This window comes from Triturus cristatus, chromosome 10 (genome assembly GCF_964204655.1).
Source record: "Triturus cristatus chromosome 10, aTriCri1.1, whole genome shotgun sequence".
In the NCBI taxonomy this organism is placed as follows: domain Eukaryota; kingdom Metazoa; phylum Chordata; class Amphibia; order Caudata; family Salamandridae; genus Triturus; species Triturus cristatus.
In genome coordinates, this window is record NC_140593.1 from 670,670,882 (window position 1) to 670,684,506 (window position 13,625).

The following is a 13,625-nucleotide window of genomic DNA, read 5'->3' on the forward strand; positions in this document are numbered from 1 at the left end:
GCGGGTGCCAGTCTGGAGGAGCCGGACCAGCAAGTGGAAAACAAAGGTTCGTCATCGCAGAAGTCACTAGCCAACAGGCCAGCAACCGGACAACACGTCGAGCAACTCAGGTGCAGAAGGGCCCCACGCAGAACACGTGAAGTGTGGGGAGCTGATCTTCGTTGCAGATGGTGCTCGGGATGGGGGCTTCTCAATTCCGCAAGCTCAGCCTCGAGGGAGCCTCGGAAGTCGCGCTAGTCAGGTACTAGCCACTTTTCCCAAGTCGCCGGTCCCACGTCCCTCGTCGCCTCCACGGGTCTCAGCTTCGCTGGAGATGTGGATCTGGGTCAGAGGTGTCTGGAAGTCTCGGCGCTGGTCAGTCTCTGCAATCGTCCCTCGTAGGATCTGTCGCAAAGCAAAGCAGCGGTCGCTGGATGGTGCCTGGTTGCCCAGGGTGGTCACTCCTTGGCCACAAGGGAGATTTCTTCAGTCTTCTTCCTGAGGTCGAATCTCGAAGGTCCAGAGTTTCTGTACAAGTTGCAGATTCAGGTTAATCTGCTTTTGCAGGGCTCAGCTACCTACTGATATACTGGGCTAGTTGGCTGGGCTACCTGCAAGGTCCCTCCTATGGGTGGGACCAGGAAGGGGAGTGGCTACACCCCCTTTCCTTTGTCCAGTTTCGCGCCAGAGCTGGAGCTGGAGTGCCCCAGCACCGGTTTGAACTGGACTATGCATGGAGCACCTTGTGTGCCCCAGGCATGTCTCATTCCTTTCAGCCCTCCCTGCCCCAATACACTAAAGTCTGTCTGCGGAGGTGCTAGCACCTCCCCAAGCAGGAAACCTATTGTCCAGGCCTCCCTGGCTGGGAGGGCTCCCAGCTGCAGGAGGTCAGACTCGTGTCTGTGGCAGCAGCATCCATTTTGTGATGCTGAGGCTTTGGTCAGAGTTAAACAGGAAAGTAGGATTTTAACATGTCTCTCCCTCTAGAAGGGGGGAATACTATCCTCATCACCAGAAATGGTATGGGGGTATTATTCCAAAGTGTTAGACACCTTACACAACATGTTTTGATAAAGCCAAACCATAGTTACCATAACCGTGTAAGATTATAAGGTACTTTAAGAGTATATGGTAGGCTATATCATAGAACAGCTATAAGGACATGGTTCTGAAAGCTGCAGACAGGCTCAGCTCATGCTAGAGCACCATCTCACATGTTACCAAGCACTCTGCCTCCAGGATTGTTAAGGCCTGCCATAGGAGTGGCTGATAGGTACACATGTGTCTATTTTAAGGGTAGATATAGGTATACTATATCTAAGCAAGGGGTGATTACACGACCTTGCCCCAGCTGAGTGATCAGCCAGTTGTGTCTGATTAGAAGGCCAGACCAGGGGTGGCATAATACATGTTGCAGCCCCTGGGAGGCCTAGGGTACACCTATGCCTTGGGTACCTAGGGTACACTGTACAGGGTCCAATAAGGTGATCCTTATCAATTGGGTATGTACCTAGGGCATATGGAGTCCATTTTAAAGAGAGAGCAGACAGCCTGAGACCCTGAATGGCAGGATCTCAGGCCAACTAAGTCGAAAAACCAGCTAGACACTAGGCAAAAAGTTGGGGGTAAACATAGTCAGATATCCACCTTCCTACACTAGACACCACGGACTCGCTGGGTAGGGCGATTTCCACCACGGTGGCGCTCCGGCGCCACGCCTGGCTGCGGTCCACGTCTTTCTCGGGGGATGTCCAGAGTACCCTCATGGATATGCCCTTTGATGGCACTCACCTTTTTGGTGAGAAGGCGGATAGTGCGCTGGCTCGTTTTAAGGACTCCCGCGCTACGGCCAAGTCCTTGGGTCTCTCGGCCCCGCGGCCGCAAACTTCCGCCTTTTGCCCCTTTCGTGGCCAAGGAAGGGGCGCCTCCTCACGTCCGCCTAGCCACCGGCCGCAGAACCAACCTGCACGCGGTCACAGACGTGGATTCCGCCGAGGCGGTACTGGAGGACAACGTGCCAGTCATTCCACATCCACCCCGGCAGCATCCCCCTCAAAGCCCTCCTAGTCCGAGCTTTCAGGCCCATTCCACGCCAGTGGGCGGCAGAGTTCGCCATCACCTGCTCCACTGGCGATCCATCACATCGGACAGGTGGGTGCTGCAAATCGTCCGAAGGGGCTACTCCCTCCCCTTCGAAACGACCCCTCCAGCCATGCCACCGCAGTGCCACCGGATGTCGGAGGATCACTTGAATCTTCTGCGGGAGGAAGTTACGGCCCTCTTGGCCAAAGAGGCCGTCGAGCGCGTTTCTGGTCCAGAAGTAGGTCGTAGTTGCTATTCCCACTACTTTCTGTTTCCAAGAAGGGCAAAGGGGGCCTACGCCCTATCTTGGACCTCAGGAGCGTCAACGCCTTGCTCACTTTAGCTCAGGTTCTGGTTGTCCTCGACCCTGGAGACTGGATGGTAGCGTTGGACTTGCAGGACGCTTATTTTCACATCCCTGTCCTGCCGGCCCACCGGCGTTACCTGCGGTTCACGGTGGGTCAGGAGCACTTTCAGTTCACCGTGCTCCCCTTCGGCCTCACCAGTGCCCCTTGGGTGTTCACGAAAGTGATGGCGGTGGTCGCAGCTCATTTGCGCAGATCGGGGGTTCCGGTCTTTCCCTATCTCTACGACTGGCTGTTGAAGGCGGGCTCGCCCCATCAAGTCGTCTCCCACCTCCAGACTACGGCCGACCTCTTGCATTTGCTGGGGTTCTCCATCAATGTGCCGAAGTCGCACCTGAGACCCTCCCAGAAGCTCCTCTTCATCGGAGCGGTTCTCGATTCGGCGCAGTTCCGGGTCTATCCTCCGGAACAGCGGGTCCGGGATATTCAGGCTCTGATTCCCATCTTTCGGCCTCTATCCTGGGTTTCGGGCCGGTTGGTGCTGCGGCTTCTGGGGCTGATGGCCTCCTGCATCCTGTTAGTGCATTACGCCAGGTGGCGAATGCGGGCTCTGCAGTGGGACCTGAAGTTTCAGTGGGCCCAGCATCGAGGCAACCTGTCCGACCATGTCTTGATCTCGGAGGGCACTGCGAAACATTTGCAGTGGTGGCTCACGGACCGCGATTGGGTCAGTGGCAGATGCCTCTCCCTACCCCAACCGGAGCACGTAGTAGTGACGGATGCGTCCCTCCTGGGATGGGGGGGGCCATATGGGAGAGGCGGAGATCAGAGGCCTCTGGTCTCCGGCGGAGTCTCAACTCCATATCAACTTGTTGGAGCTGAGAGCGATCCGGCTTGCACTGAAAGCCTTCCTTCCCTTTGTCCGGGGAAGTGTCGTGCAGGTGTTCACGGACAACACCACCGCCATGTGGTACTGCAACAAACATGGCGGGGTGGGGTCGTGGACCCTTTGTCAGGAGGCTCTGCAACTCTGGACATGGCTGGAAGACCAGGGCATCATCCTGGTGGTTCAACATCTGGCGGGCTCTCTGAACGCCAGAGCAGACGAACTCAGCCGCCGGTGCATGATGGATCACGAATGGCGTCTGAACTCGGACGTGGCGCAAGGTCTCTTTCTGCAGTGGGGACAGCCTTGGTTAGATCTATTCGCCACCGAAGAGAACGCGCAATGACAGCAGTTCTGCGCGTTGGAATTTCCAAGGCGGCACTCGCTCTGAGACGCTTTTCGTTGCGAGTGGAGTTGTGGTCTGTTGTACGCATTTCCGCCTATACCACTTCTGCCCAGAGTGCTGAAGAAGATCAGGCGCGACCGGACCCAAGTCATCTTGGTGGCTCCGTATTGGGCACAAAGGTACTGGTATCCTGAGCTACTCAGTATGTCAATCGATCCTCCGGTACGACTGCCTCTTCAGGAGGACCTTCTGTCGCAGCAGCAGGGGACGGTCCTCCACCCGAACCTGCCCAGTCTCCACCTCCATGCGTGGAGATTGAGCGGCGACAGTTGATGCCATTTGACTTGCCTCCTAAGGTCTGTGATGTCATTCTGGCAGCCAGGCGTCCCTCCACTAAATCGGTATACGCCTGCAGGTGGAACAAATTTGTGGCATGGTGCACAGCAAAGGCTGTGGATCCCCTTTCCGCCCCTCTTTCTGAGGTTCTACTCTTTCTTCTTTCTTTGGCCCAGCAGGGCTCTGCTCTGGGCACCTTGAAAGGTTATCTTTCTGCAATCTCTGCTTTCTTGTGGCTTCCTGATCAGCCTTCTCTTTTCAAGTCCCCTGTTGTTTTGCGTTTTCTTAAAGGCATTACTCACATGTTCCCTCATGTCCCCTTCGTAATGCCTCAGTGGGATTTGAATCTTGTCTTGACCTTTCTGATGTGCGCACCCTTTGAGCCTCTTCACAATTGTCCCCTTCGTCTTCTGCCTCTTAAGACTACTTTCCTGGTATATATCACCTCGGCTAGACGGGTGTGTGAGCTCCAGGCTCTGTCATCTAAGCCTCCTTTTCTTTCTGTTCATCCGGACAAGGTTGTACTCCGGACTCGTCCTTCTTTTCTTCCAAAAGTGGTGACCCACTTTCACATCGAGCAATCTGTCACATTGCCCACCTTCTTTCCGCCTCCGCATCCTTCGAAAGAGGAAGAGAGGCTCCACCTGCTGGACCCCAAACGTGCGCTGTACTTTTATTTGGACCTCACCAGACAGTTCCGGGTGGACGACCAACGTTTTGTTGGGTACGTAGGTGCTAAGAAGGGAAGGGCTGTACACAAGCGGACCATCTCACGGTGGGTCGTATTGTGTATAAAGGTTTGTTGTTCCTTGGCGAAAAAGGGCCCTCCTGTTGGGCTGAGAGCCCATTCCACCCGGGCCACAGCGGCGACTACTGCCCTGGGACGGGGAGTTCCCTTGCAGGACATCTGTCAGACGGCGACGTGGGCCTCATTGCACACGTTCGCCAAGCACTATTGTCTGGACAGCCAAGTCCGAAGAGATGGCTTCTTTGGCCGTTCTGTTCTCCAGGACTTTCTGGTGTGATCTTGGTTTGCAGACCCACCACCGGTGTTGGTATTGCTGGGGTATCTACTCTAAGGTGAGGAATCTAACTAACTTGTTTCTTTCAGATGAACAAGTTACTTACCTTCGGTAACGATGTATCTGTAAGAAACATTAGTTAGTTAGATTCCTCACCGACCCACCCATCCTCCCCATTCTGTGAACTGACATCTAGGGTTAAGGTTATCCTTTTCAGGCCCCTAGACTTTTTTGGCACCAGTGTCGGTCTCTTGCATGGCTCTGCGTTCCTGGCGCGGAAAGCTATGTACAAGAACTGACGTCAGTGCACGAGGGCGGCGTCTAAGTACTCCGACGACGTCATTCCTGCGCACGACGCCAACGACTGACGCGGAGCCGCAGACGACGCCTAGCGACGCGCAAGGGGTATTGCTACAAAAATCTTTCCGGATCCAGCCTGACGCCTGGGGATATTCTAAGGTGAGGAATCTAACTAACTAATGTTTCTTACAGATACATTGTTACCGAAGGTAAGTAACTTGTTCGCCGGGTGCACCCCAAACTCTCCAAGCAGTTTCCAGAGTTTACCACTGTTTACTCAATCAAAAGCCGCAATAAGGTCCTTAAAACCCAGAAAGAGTTCCCCCGGTTTGGCTATTGTATATTTCACAATTGTGAGGTATAGATTGAGGCATTGATCTGACCTGGATTTATCAGCACGGAACCTATATCGTACGTCCGATATTATTTGGTTAGTCTCTGCCCATTCAGACAACCGATTCAATAAGACTCAACAAAGAATCTTAACTGTAACGTCAATAAGGGATATGGGGCGATAACAATGTGGGCTCTCATTATCTCCCTTCTTAAAAATTGGTACAATGGTGTCAGTAGACCATGATGCGGGCTACTGCCGCATTTAAAACCTGAAGAGCAGAGAGGCCCATATCTCTACATTGCAACGGAAAAGGTCTGGCTTGATCCCATCTGGTCCTGGCACCCTATTCAGGGAAAGTCCCTCAATCTGGCCATGTCCAAAGCGAAGGTAATGGGATCAGATCTGTGATAAGGATTTAATTCCTGTGATGGTAATGATTGTAAACTCGCTCAAAATGAGACTGCATTGCTCAGGTGAAATATTATGACTTGGCGCTGATTTATTTAAATCTTTAAAACATGGGTTATTAATGACTATCCAAAAGCTGGTGCAGTCCTTTTGCTCACATGCCTCTGTTAGGTCCTCCCAGGCTTTTTTTGCAGTCAGCGCTTCCGCCCTTTGATGGCTTGCTTGTAGTCACTACGGCAGGCCGCTACCCAGCACCTATCTTGCGGTGTCTATTTTAGGGCCCAAGAGCACTCCCCGTCAAACCATCTTGGTACATCCTTGCAGGAGGAGTTTATCGGAGCTGATAACAAACCGTCCACTACTTGTGTTATGGCAATAAATGCTTGAATTGTTTCTCCCCCCTGTGCTTAGGGATTTAAACATTTCAAAATCTCCTGTTTACCTATGCTAGAAAGTGATTTATTAAAAGCAATATTATCGAGCTGTGACCACTTTAAATGCCTTCCTTGATCAGTAGCAGAGATCATTCCCCCAGTTATTCTTAGCAGTCCAGGCGGATTCCAAGGGGCTACAAGTGACATAATCACAGGATTGTGGTCACTAAATATACTGTGATATATGTTAAAAAAGATATAAACTTCCTCAGTGTAAGAGACACAAATATGAAATCAATAAATGTTGAGCAGCCTCTACCTTTATAGGTTGGTTGCACGGGTGAGTCAGGGCGAGTAGCCATCCGATCCAACGTATGTATTACGCCAAAAGTGTTTAGAAGGACATTCAGATCTCGCCCTTCCTGAGTATGTTCCATGTACAATCCTTTGCTTATTGTACAAGTTGACCAGTCTCGGTGGGTCACCACTAGGTTGGGACACAGGTGGCAGTTAAAATCTCCTACTAAAACTAATTGAGACTGTGGCAGGCATTCCCCCTGAAATTGCTCGAGGCGTCTACTTAACTCATTAAGGCTAGCTGATCCCTGTGATTGTGGTCTCGCATTATAAAAATTCATTAGAACAAAGTAATATGATTTGCTCGTTAATGTGAGTCCCTGTGCGACCTTAGAGTCCCACGACGTGGACTTCCAAATACCGTGAATCCTGAGATCAATAACATGATTAGACCCCCCCTTGCTCTCCCTGATCTAAACCTTACAGCTGGGTAGAAAAATATTTTATAGCCCTCTATAAAGAAGTTATTAACTGGCTCCCACATTTCCTGAATTCATATTATGTAAACGTCTCTGATGTATTGGAGCGACTGCTCATCTAGAAATTTACTAGATAATCCTGCCACATTCAAGGAGACCCACCCTGAATAAAGGAGGGGGCAATGGAAACCTTCCCTGAGCTACCTGACCCCATGTAACTTTGGACCCTAAGCTCGGAAGAGGAGCCTGTTTTTTTGCCCAGAATTGGTCTCTACCGTCACACGGGGTTCAACGGGGGGTCCGACCGACCCAAACGTCAATGGCTTTTTGCCATAACCCTCCCCCACTCGTAGTCAGTCTATATCATTAAGATCCCTCAAGAGGGTAAATGAGTTAAGTGATATCGGAAGTCCCCCACAAAGGTTAGGGCCTTCTTCTTGATCAACATGATGTTGGGGTTGTGTAGGGCTAAAAGGTGGCCTATAAAAAAAGCCCAAAGGGAAGGGTTTAATCCCAGATTCAACTGTAAATGATTACGAGGTATGATATAGGATCTTATGGGCCAGTTCTGTGTATCTAAGCGTGACAATCACGCTATCCCCTTTAAATGTTTTCTTGGTCCTACCAATCTAAGCAACCCTCCTAGCCATCAAAATATGCCTGTGATCAGCCATGTTAAACCTCGCTTATTTATATAACCAGTGAGTTGCTTTATTAATCAAGTGGTCGGTGGACTCGTCCTTTGAGCTATTCAGTCCTGGTCCCCCTGCCAGGACCACAGTATAAGGGCAGCTAGCTGGTGAGAGGTCTGTAACTGGTAGGTCAAGGCTATTTGGGATGGCAAAGCTATCACTGTTGACTGGCCGTTGCTGTGGCTGGTGACACCTTTGAATCGGACCACTATTGTGGGTTAAAGGAGGACGGGCTAGGCTTGTCCCCAGGTTCGAAACCTCTGTCACAGTCCCAGGTGCGCTAGAAATAACGGGAGTGGTCTGGGTAGAGGTGTGGACTGCTGCAGGGGGAGTTATTAGTTGAGCAGCCTGATAATGGGAAACTAAGGTCTGCGAGGCCTGGCTAAGGAGAGACAGTGCGTTATCAACTTTGCCAAGTGCGACTCTGGTTTCATCCAAAAATGTAGAGATTTCATTACAAACGTTATTCACCAGACCAGTCACTGCTTCCACAATTTTGTGTTACATTTCTTCAAAGACCTTGGTGTCCTAATGTCCACACTTGCAATGCCCTCCCCTTTCTTTACTGGAGCTATTTGCCTATTCACTTTCCGTTGTTTCTTGGGTGCGGGGGGCACTTTAATCTCTACTAAGGGTGGGGGCCATCAAGACCCTGTAAAGTGTATTCTGTCCAGAGGCAGTGTTAATTTGGCTAGGGCTAGAGGCCCCCCGGGTCCTCCTCTTCTTGTAATTGTCCCAGTGCTTCATCTAAAGAATTTTTGAGAGAGTTACTTTTTATTTCTTAACATTTGATAAACAGTAGTAACTAACCAGAATAAGGTGTATAAGGTTGGTTTGTTTTAAACATATTTCCAAGGAAACAGAAAAACCAAAACATTTGAAATTGTAAGTTTTTTCAGTAATCCTGTTTTATTGTATTTAGCCCATGCGTCAACGATTGTCAAATACTGTGCTCTTAGTCTTGGTAGTTTCTCTTAGTCTTGTCAGCTGCCTTTGTAAATCTGGTTACAGCTGATTTAATCTTGACCTCTCTTCTCTACATTCCATTCTGTACAGGCAGCACCGGGGTGCAATCACTGGTCTGTTGTTCTCCCCAGAAGGTGATTTAATGTACAGCTCATGCTCCCAGGGAAGTCTTGCTCTCTACAACTCTGCAGATCAACATTACCATGTTGTAAGAGTCCTGGGTAAGACTTTACTCCCTCTTCATGTCTTGTGTGTGGAACATTACGTGTATTTATGTGGTGGCTATGAACTGCTCTCTTGATGATCCACTTGTTTTTGTTAATTGTAGGCAATGTGGTATCTAAAGATGACAATCTTGGTCCTGAAGCCCTGGTTATTAGCAGTGATGCTCAGCTCCTCGCCTTTGTTGGCCCATCTGAGTACACTGTCACTGTGATGGAGGCTCACACTCTCGATGAGGTAAGCCACAAACAGATTTTCACTATGTTGTTTGTAGCACTGCTGATGTCTTTTATTTTTTAAATGTAGCACTATCAGATTAACACTTGCTGAGAAGCCAATTTATATATAAACTGAGGATAAGAAGATCTAAATAAATGACATTAGTACCACTTAAAGATTTTTTTATAGGCTCTGGATGTTATACTAATGTAAAGCACATATTGGCGAAATTAGTTTATAAGTTGTGACTAGGTGCACTTGGAATCAAATGTAATACCAATTAAATTAGATAATGCTCAATTTCCTCTTGTTTTATTTTTTAATCCTGTTACTACCATGCTCTTATTTGAGTAATGACCAACAAAATTCATGTGCCAGACACAATAGCATATTTCCATGGAGCATCATTTGAACTAATTAGACTATTGTTGTAAAGAAAGAAACTCTCTCTCTCTCTCTCTCATATTCTTATTCGCTTTAAAAAGTAACATTAAACAACGTTTAATATTATATTGAGATATTAAGATCAAAAATGTCTCAGAATTTTAAAACAAAACAGAAACATTTCCAAGAAAAAGATACTTTAAATCGAGGGATGTTGTGGTTGTGATTCCAAACTCCAAAAAATACTGTATTTGGCAAACTCAGCAAGTAAAGCAACCATAACCCCTACACCACCTAATTAAATGGCATGCCAGCAGTGTTTCAGGATCCAAAGACAGATATAAGAGATTGAAACACACCTTGCTAGGGAAAACAAGAACAACATCTGCATACAGCAAGACAGCTACAACCATGTATTGCTATGTAATGAGCCTGTGAATGATTCTACTGTATTGTACAATGGTACATCTTTAATATGTCATTTAACAATATCCCAAATATATAGTCATGCTATGTTTTGTCTCATATCTGCTATTGTATTACTGGAATGCTCTATCCTGTTGTTAATTTTGCTGTTCAGTGCACAAAATCAATACAAATTATTGATTACAGAATTGGCTCTTTCATGGAGTCAAATGCTTTAATCATTCTCTTTCTTCAGGTTGGGAGCCTCTGGTTGTATCCAAACAAAAATTGGCCATAGAGGAACTGAACATTGATAGTTTAGTAGCAAGCCCACCTTATTGGAAATTTCTCAAACACTAGCCAATGAGGCGGAATCGATTTGAGCTCTGCTGCCTCCTGAGGCCACCATAGGTCAGGTTAATCTACATCATCTCATTTCTACAGTGAGTCTCCGGTGAGCTCTGCTCATTTCTCTTGACTGAGACGGAAAACCTGAGAATTCTTCCAGAATATGATCTTCCTGAATCACCTCAGCCTGATTGGCATCTTTTTTCTCTTAAAGTGTTGTTTCTGTAGAATATTGAGCCAACAGCTGTCTTATTCAGCTACTCCTTCAACTCCTACTATATCGGTATCCTCCATTCAGCTCTGCCTGAGAAGTTTAAACTGAGAGCAATGGGATACTCTTTGCATATGGCTTTGCTGGCATGCCAATTCAACATTACAGAAGATTTGATGCTTTCCTCTCATTACAGGCAGCCGTCCCACCCCATAAACAGCCCATGGAGATCCTTTGGGGCCTCAGTGGCAAGGACAATACAAAAAGTTCAGAGCAGCAACAAAAGCGACCTTCCTCCTTTTTTCCTGCTACCACAACAAAACCACTTTAACTGGTACTTCAGCAGGCATGAGCACACACTGGTGGGAAGGATGGATTGCTGTTATTTTTGGACTGCTGGCACTCCACCACCTTGAACTGTCGGGTCCTTCAGAATATTCAGCTTGGGTTTGCATTGTCCTTTCATCACCTTGCCAGCCTATTCAGCAGTATCTGCAGATTGCGCAGGGACCCTCTTCAGAGACGTGTTGACCAGAGTTCACAAGGGGCAATCAAGTTGGTGTCTGAAACAGATTTTGACCAAGGTTGCTGTTTCCTGCTCTCCAAGAAGGATAGGATCTGTGACCAATCCTAGAGCGCAAGGTGTTTAACTCTTCCAACTGGAAGGAGAGATTCTAGATGTTCTCCCTTGCACGAGTTCATTGTTGGAGCCCTAGTACTGGATTTTATCTATGGACTTGCAGGATGCACTTGTAATGTGCAGGCCTTGCAGTCCCTAAGAAATGCCAGCTTGTGTTGAGGAATCCACCTACTTCCAGCTTGCCATCCTCCACTTGGGGCCTGCATCAGCTCTTCGGGTGTTAACAAAGGTCATGTTGGTGGTTGCTAAGCCCCCCCCCCCCTTTTGCAGGTTGGGGATGCCCATATTCCTGTACCTCAATGGCTGCTGAAATTTGATTGAGACATCTAGCTGCAGATTCTGTATCTTCAAATTCTACCCAGGTTCAAGATTGGACCCAGAATCTTTTTACAGCAGTACCTCTGCCTATCGGTGGAGAGCATCGAGCAACTCCATAGCGACGTCGTGCTCCGGATGTGAGGTAGACAGAGCCCTATAAGCCCTTCCCTGACTCGCTGACCCTGGTCTTTTCTTTTCTGCACTTACAAAGCGAATCCAGTAGCGGTTCCTCAGGCCGTTTTTCGGCCTACTTATTTGTTTTCATCTACGAAACAGTGTGCCTTCTACCTCTATCTCCAGGTTTCAAACATTATGGGTCCTGTGTACAGCAAATGTCGACCACAGTCCCTCACTCTGTTTGTATGTGGTGCCTGGGGCCGCACCATGACTCCGAGAAGTGCAACTCCTGTCGTCAACTTGAACTGAAGGTGCTGCAGGAACGTTGGATGAAGTCTGTCGCAGCCTTCCAAGGCTTCCTGTTGACCTTGGTCTCTTTTGCGGGTTCTTTTGCGGGTCTGCTCCAGCCATTCCTGTGGACATCGATCTCCATCGACGTCCCGAGGTAAGGCTAGGCGCAGGCGGTCAGATTCACGGCATCTCCTGACTTCACCGCTTAAAGCCTCTTCCCCTGCCTCCTCCCACTCTTCAGTTGAGGAGTCAATACGAGAGTCCACCGCGCGCCTCCCTTTCTTGCCTGGAGCCGGGGCGACTCTGACCCAGATGCGAGAATATTATAATTCTCTTCATGCTATCTTTGGGTCTTCGCTTTTCCCTGGGGCTCCTTTGGCCCCCAAGGAGGTGCGAAGTGCTTTGACTGTGTCCCCGCTGGCGGGTTTGCCATCTGCCTCATTGTCGAATCCGTTTCGACACCAGTGCACAGACCTTTGGGTTTCCCACCTTCGGCACCGGTATCCAATTGTCCGTCGACGCCAGTTGCTCCACATCACTTTCCTCTCCTGATGCCCCAGCAACGCTGCTTTGGCAGCTGCTCGGTGTCAGGTGTGATGTGTGTGGTGACGCCTAGCTCGGACATCCTCCCTCCACTCTCTGTGGAGCACCCTCCTGTTTTTCCTTCTGATGGATATGGTTTTGGAGGTGATCGGGGAAGAGTTTGGTCTCTGCACCCCATGTCTGACACTGCCCAGCCTTCCTCGCAGGAAAGTTGGCTGACTAAGCTTGGTGAAGCTAGTGGGTTAGAATCTTCCATGACCTCGCCCCCACACCCCTCCTCCTCCTCCTCCTCCTCCTCCTCCTCCTCCTCCTCCTCCTCCTCCTCCTCCTCCTCCTCCTCCTCCTCCTCCTCCTCCTCCTCCTCCTCCTCCTCCTCCTCCTCCTCCTCCTCCTCCTCCTCCTCCTCCTCCTCCTCCTCCTCCTCCTCCTCCTGGCCTGGCCACGGAGGTAAGCTCTGCCTTGGCTGACCTACTGAGGCGTGTTTCTGTGGTTTTAGATTTGACACTTCCTTCTGTGGAAATGACTACTGATCCCCTAACAACATCCTCAAACAGGGGTGGAGCATTAACTCCCTTATAGTGAAGCTGTTTATGAAATTTTGTCGGGGCTTGAGCTAAACTTGATACAGGAGCCCCTGTGGATTGGTCTATTTTGCACAGACACCGTCCTGTCCCCGATGCTCCGGCCTGCTTCCTCCGGCACCCTACTCATCATAGTTTGGTGGTACAATCCGCTTTGGCCTCTCATGATTCCAATACTCTTCCTAATGTCCCTCATGATAAAGATTCTAGGAGACTAGAAACTAGTGGCAGGCATATTTTCTGCTCTACCAGTTCCACACTACGATCCATCAATATGTCCTGGGTCCTTGGACGTTTTTTACATGTATTTTGGGAGTCAATGACACGTCTGCTACCTGTGGCTCCAGATAACACCCAGGAGGAACTTGCCCAATTAATGTAAGATGGGCAGCAAGAAGCTAAATTGATCATCCGTTGTAGTATGGATGACACTGATTCGATCTCTTCTGTGGCGATACGTTGTTGTGCCTAGCTGCACACATCTGTTTTTTTTGGAGGCTGGTCAAGCCACCTTGAAAGATATGCCTTTTGATGACG

The 13,625-nt window shown here is 49.1% G+C and overlaps 1 protein-coding gene across 2 annotated transcripts in view; it reads left to right on the forward strand.

Moving 5' to 3' along the window:
• WDR90 (WD repeat domain 90) overlaps positions 1 to 13,625 on the forward strand; it is a 1,426,420-nt gene that overhangs the window by 429,120 nt on the left and 983,675 nt on the right. For both annotated transcript variants that reach the window (XM_085628141.1, XM_085628142.1), the window contains exons 21-22: positions 8,900 to 9,030; positions 9,138 to 9,268. In XM_085628141.1, coding sequence (XP_085484267.1) covers positions 8,900 to 9,030; positions 9,138 to 9,268 — 262 coding nt within the window. The remainder of the gene's footprint in view (positions 1 to 8,899; positions 9,031 to 9,137; positions 9,269 to 13,625) is intronic.